Source organism: Gregarina niphandrodes (assembly GCF_000223845.1).
Source record: "Gregarina niphandrodes unplaced genomic scaffold scaffold00014, whole genome shotgun sequence".
Lineage (NCBI taxonomy): Eukaryota > Apicomplexa > Conoidasida > Eugregarinorida > Gregarinidae > Gregarina > Gregarina niphandrodes.
This window is the reverse complement of record NW_011645784.1, coordinates 105,573-111,725: the sequence shown is the minus strand read 5'-3', so window position 1 is coordinate 111,725 and position 6,153 is coordinate 105,573. Positions and strand designations below refer to the sequence as shown.

Genomic DNA, 6,153 nt, shown 5'->3' with positions numbered 1-6,153 from the left:
CGCTCCATCCATGCCTTTGTTCGCTCCATCCATGCCTTTGTTCGCTCCATCCATGCCTTTGTTCGCTCCATCCATGCCTTTGTTCGCTCCATCCATGCCTTTGTCCAATAAAGTTATGAGCCGTTCTTTTGAAGTTCGAATTTCATCTCGCCAGGTCCTGGATCTATCTGTTGCCGAGGGCTGGACGAACTGACGTGCATGTTGACTTTCTTTCACTTCACTTCACAATATGGATGAGATATCTGAAGAGATAGAGAAGCTTATGCAACGAGTCGTCAATTCCATCTCACATCACCGTTCTGTTGTTTAGATAGACCTAGGTCCACTTTCAGAAGATACGAAACGAGATAAGGAGGAAACGAAAGCCGTTTATCAAACGGATGATTATGGGACAGTGGCCTCGTAGAAGTGGGACAGTGGCCTCGTAGAAGTGGGACAGTGGCCTCGTAGAAGTGGGACAGTGGCCTCGTAGAAGTGGCCCCCAGTGATACTATCTATGATAAGGACGTATTGTGGTGGCCAAGGAAGGTGTGCAAGAACAGTGTGCAGGCGGTCCTGAACTGGCGCGTGAGGAAACAGCAGAGCAGGAGACGCCGCGGGGGCTGTTGAACGCCCTCGGTGTGGGGACCTGGCTGTTTCGGATGTGAAGAAGGAGCCAGTCTTGCTGAGGCCCCCCTCCTTCAGCTCGTCGTCGGTTGCGGGTCCGGCTTTGTCTCGGTGTAGGAGTCTCGAGTCTTAGGGGAAGTCTACTTTCCCGAGGGCCATGACGGTGGTGGTGAAAAGGCCATTCCCGCCGTGGCGAATGCGGATTCATGGAGGCTATGTTGCCGGAACAACGACTACAGGTCTTAAAGACTACAGGGTCCGCGACTGCCGCTTCTACGACGGCAGCGTCTACGACTACAGCGATCCACCCGAATACACCCCGTTTTCAAAATTGGGGCCGTACACGAGGGCTCGTAACCAAGTTCATGTTGACTGACGCAACAAAGTTCGTACACAAAATTGAGGTGTGTGCAACCCGGCTCCAGGGTGCCGGAGTGCCAGAACAAGCGTGCGCTTGACCCCAGAAACACACGACTTGAGGCGGAAAAGCTGAGGATACGTATGTCAAGTGCGAAGACACCTTTACAGCGACGTAGTCCCCGTGGGAGTAGCGTTTAAATTTGGCAGGTAGACAATTATTAGAACTACGAGTTGCGGTCGCGTAATGAGATGCGGTCGCGTAATGAGAGTCGGCATGGATGGAGGATCAGTTCATGATGAACAAATTCCCCGTCCTGTGCGTTGCCAACTGCACGCCACCAACACCAGCTATGGCCACTGACACCGCCCAACCTTTTCCGAGTTCAAAATCCAGGGATGGGTTGCCGAGGGTCGCAGTGCACCAGGTAGCGGCTATCGAACACGCTTACACTAAATATCTGCATCCATCTTGCTGCACTCCACTCAGTCTCCTCCAGCGAACACAACACACTGCGATTGCGGGCCGCCTTTCCCGGACACGGGCACCGGTGTCGCCGTTACCTTGGTCACCCTGACACCGACCCTGACCCCGGTCACTGGCCTCGGTAGCTGGCCTCGGTGGCTGGCGTTGCTTGCGCTTCGAATTACTCTCGCTCCACCTGGAAATCTCGACAGACATTTAGCGGCTACTGGTCGACGGTAAAGCTACTACTAGAAGCTCGCCGCCGACGACCAAAACTAGGAAGTCCCCCGGGGCTGATTAAAGGTTGTGGAAAGGAACAGAGGCTCAGCGAATGCCGTCTGCGGCCGGATGACCATCTGTTATTCCGTCACGACGTCCACCGGAGTACGTTCAAGCCAGTACGTTCTGCTTGCTTTCCCAGAGGTGAAAGGTTTTGTTCGGTCTTTTTTGATGCGGTTTCCAATGCGGTCTTCGGCCGTGCGACTTCCTTGTCCGACGCGGCGTGCTGGAGCGAGCTGAGCCTAGAGCCTGCTAATGTAGCATGCTGGTCAGATACTATGTTGGCAAGGAGCCATGTTAGGTAAACAGACATGTTAGGTAAACAGAGGTGATTAAGCGATACAGTCGCAGGCAGATTAAGAGTTGGTGATGGCTGTTGAATTATCTTGGTCGTGTGTTGGTGTCTCGTCGGGACTGACCCAAGGCAAAAATGTGAGCCTTAGCCATTGGTTATAGTAGGGGCAGGTGGAAGGGGTGACTTTTGAGGACAGTTCTAGGGCGTCCGTTTCGGTTTTTGTAGCGATATAGGAGAGTGTACTCTGGGATTTTCTTTCTTTAGGATTGATATCATTTCTTCGAAGGAGCAAGGAATCGAATTTATCTACATCCTCTATCTGGCAAACATCCTGCAACGGGCAGGACGTGCATGGTAATCGTTCGATGTCTTCAAAGCTGGGCCATGCCGCATAAGAATAGACAGCATCATCACCATTGGACTCTATAACTATTTGATCCAGAATTAAAGAGTGAATTACAAAGTCGATATCGTATTCTGTTAGCTGTTGTCCTAACTCACTAGTAAATATGTATTGCAATAGTTGAGTCTTCGAACACATATGATGTGACGCCAAATACGTTGTTATTTTCTGACGGTACGCATCCACCAATTCTGTGTTGAATTCCCCATCCTTGTAAAAACAGCCTCCTGCAATTTTTTGATTCGGTTCCAGGTCGTATAGCAAATAAAGCTTCCTACCTCGGTCACTGACAGACTTTACTGCCTTGATCATCTTATCCGTTTCCAGAGACTTCATAGATCTATTCAACACCGCCATCTGCATTAAAGGCCGACCAAGCTTACGCAAACGGTCATTAAGAGAACGAGAAATGTCCCGGCTACTTATACCCTCAGAACCCGACTGCTCAATCGTCTGATAGATTGCGTAACTCTCCGGACTTGTTAACCCTTTCAACTTCATCACCACTTCCTGCTTCCGAATCACGATGCCAAAGTCTTCCGTGGAATTCTCAAACTCTTTCGGAACATATGCCAAACGATTCTGGACCAGCTTCATCAAGACCTGTCGACCCTTCCCAGAAGTGAAACTAAATGGCGGTCCTGTCAACTCACTCAGCAGCACACGACCACTGTCACTCTTCTGAGCATGCTGGTATACTTGCTTCAAATCATCCGGGGTCACTATATCCGTCATTTTAGCCAACAAAAATACCCCCACCAGACCTGACCCCGAATTTCACCCAACGGATTCGTCCTCCCTGACCCAACGGGTTCGTACTCACTCCTCCTACTCAAAGGGTCCCTACTCAAAGGGTCCCTACTCAAAGGGTCCCTACTCAAAGGGCCCGGTCCGAACCCGATCTGTCCACCCGTTCGGCCAGCCAAGTTCGGCCGACCAACCCGGTTGCGCCGCACCCATTTAGTCAGCCAATTTATTCCTTTGTTCATAACGCTCGCAAGCTCATATATAGCGCTGGTCCAACAGCCGATGGCCACTGCTAGACAACAGCTCCGAAGGTGGCCGCTGCCATTCGTGAGATGCTTTTTACCTCTCACTCCTCCTAATCGATACTCCTAACCGATCATTCCTGGCATAGCATTGAACACTTTCTACTTCTTGTTGAAAACCGCCATCCTGGTCTTGTGCGCGGGTAGACTATCTATAAAAATCAATCGTCGATTAGTTCTTCGAACGCGGGAGCTATAGCTCTACAAAGCAAAACTAATATAGTCGGAAAGAGGGAACGGGAAAGCCCGTTCCAAGAAATCGCTTCGGATAGCGGGTTGGGAGAGAGCGCGCACACGTGTGTGCTTACGTTTCTAATTCATTTGCTAGACGGTAGTAGGTAGATCCTTCACCGTTATAATAGCGGCAATTGTCGAACATCAGCTTTAGGTGGGCGCCGAATTCATCCTTGGATTTATATACTGAAAAGAGTCGGATACTGTGTTGCAAGCAGCATGTCGGGTGTCTGCCGAATGTAAACAGTTTGTTGGTGAGGAAATGCTTCGTACCTTTGCTCTTGGCATTTTTTCTCATGAGGCTAATGTCCATAGGGTGTTTGATGTAGTCTTTATAGTCCGGAGCTATTTGTTTACTGACAGGTTTTTGGAACGGCCAGGATGATTCATGCTTGCTCATTTGCTCGATGAACTTGAGAATCTGTTCGTTCAGAGGGAGAGCGGCCCTTTGTTTGGTATTTTTCTCGTAGTTGGCCCAGCCGTTTTCGAGGAAGCCCGGAATGGTGGAGGGGTCGACATGTTCGGGTAGTTTGCTGACGTCTCTATCCATGAGGGAGGCGGCAATGGGTGACGGTGCGTTCTCGAGTGCTTCCCTGCTTGCGGTTTCCGTGCCTCCTTCCGTGCTCGCCCCGCCCTCCGTAGCTTCTTCACCGGCTCGCGCGGGTGCGCTCGCCCGAGGGCCTGTGCGAGGTGGTCCGGGGAAGAAGGCGTTAGAAGGCGCCTTGTAGCGGGCGTCGAACTCCTCCTGGGTGTAAGGTCTGTAACCTTCCCATAAAGAGGCTCCGCTATAAATTTTGGGGGTGCTAACAAGACGCATGGTTTTCAAAACCATTTTCCGCTGGTTCACGAAGGCGTCTCCGAGGGAGAGGTAGTTTATATTGGGGTTGATCACGCACTCCATGAGAGTGCCGCCGTCGTAGTCCTTGATGAAGCCAACCCAGCGGTCTTTGCTCATGGTAATGGTGGTGGAGAAGCCCTGTTTGCGGAAGTAGCCTAGCGCGAAGTTGTCGGCGTAGGTGAGGAAGTACTCGAAGCTGCGATGTCGCAGGTACTCCTTGAGGTGGTTCATAAGTCGCGTACCGTAGCCCTTGACCTGTTCCGTGCTGGTGATAGCCAGAAAGACGATTTCAACGAACCGCGACTGGAAGAAAGGTCTGAAACAGACGCCACCTATGACGCGTCCTCCCTTGACCAGACAGAAGCTATAGTGCTGCCGATCGAAGGTAAGACGCGTTATATATTCCCTCGGCATTCGCGGTAACTGCCGGCTAAATATCGATTTGAGCGTCATCAAGTCGACCATACGCCCAGGTGTGCGGTCATTAGATAAGCAGCGGAATTCGATAATGCCCGCCTTCTCTTCCGCTGCGCCACCTCGATCGCGGGTAATGAAGCCCAGACCGAACTCACAATTCAACATCGACTCTAATTGAACTGGATTTCGCTGGCCGAAACATTCGTGTAGCACATGTGCGCAAATCTCAGTGGGGATGCAACACACTACGCACAATCGCCGATACAGGTCACCACGACAGTCCTCGAAAACCGTCTTGCGCCACTCCTCAAGCAGACTAAGACCATACGCTGCCAAACATGCGCGCAATTCGAATCCTGATAAGCTCTCGCTTGCGCTCACTATACGCCCGCTCTCACCCAACAACCAACGTTTCCACCTCGCATAGCATTCACGATAGTAACAGTCACCCACCGCACGGCCTGACTCATGTGGCGCCAACCAGTGCTGGATATTTAACGCAGAAATTACTTGCTTCACCTGCACCTCATGAGGAACCTTCACATCCTCACAAACGCCCTCCCCACAAACACCCGGCCCCCGCTCAGACCCCCGCTCAGACACCGGCTCAGACCCACTGCGCTGTAACACAGACTCCACCACTTGCCGGATCGTCTGCGACCTCAAGTACGCCGCTTCGCTCTTCTTTAGAGGCGGCAACACATGATGCATATTTATCCCAGATAAAATACCACTCCTACCCCCGCCACTCTTTCACCCACTCCCTGCACCTCTTTCCCCACTACACAACCCCTACGCACTCTAACAGTGGGTGTGTGCCAACGGACACACCCACTGTGCCACACAGTACTACCACACGCAAAGTGCCACATGCAAGTGCCACACGCAAAGTGCCACACAGCCGCCGCCCAATCAGAACGAACCACCCAGCGCACTGTTCAACGCACACGTGATCCACAATACCGACCAGCACCGGCTCGTGATTGTCACAACCACTGGTCACAACCAGCGGTGGTCACAACCCGTGATGGCCACAACCTACCGGCTGCCGAAAAAACTAAACGGTTCTGTTTTAGGTTACCCCTCAGAATTTCTTCGCCGGATTGACGAAGAATTGACGTGGTCGATTACTCACCTGAATCGCCGAAACGGCCTCCTGAACGGATGCATGGGCCGTTGTACGTTGACCCTCCCCCCCCCCCCGCCGCG

General features: G+C 51.9%; 2 protein-coding genes across 2 annotated transcripts; both read right to left on the bottom strand.

The window, feature by feature from the left end:
- Positions 1-2,064: 2,064 nt before the first annotated feature.
- GNI_078440 (putative RNA polymerase subunit) lies at positions 2,065-3,141 on the bottom strand (the record flags this gene model as incomplete). Its single annotated transcript, XM_011132268.1, has 1 exon — positions 2,065-3,141. One exon carries the CDS (start codon positions 3,139-3,141, stop codon positions 2,065-2,067), a length of 1,077 nt encoding a protein of 358 aa, XP_011130570.1.
- Positions 3,142-3,616: 475 nt separating this feature from the next.
- Positions 3,617-5,409, bottom strand: GNI_078430 (putative histone acetyltransferase GCN5; the record flags this gene model as incomplete). The annotated part of the gene is made up of 4 exons (XM_011132267.1): positions 3,617-3,656; positions 3,764-3,875; positions 3,963-4,229; positions 4,455-5,409. Coding segments are annotated over 4 exons (1,374 nt in total), but the record flags the coding sequence as incomplete, so codon positions are not given.
- Between the last annotated feature and the right edge of the window lie 744 nt (positions 5,410-6,153).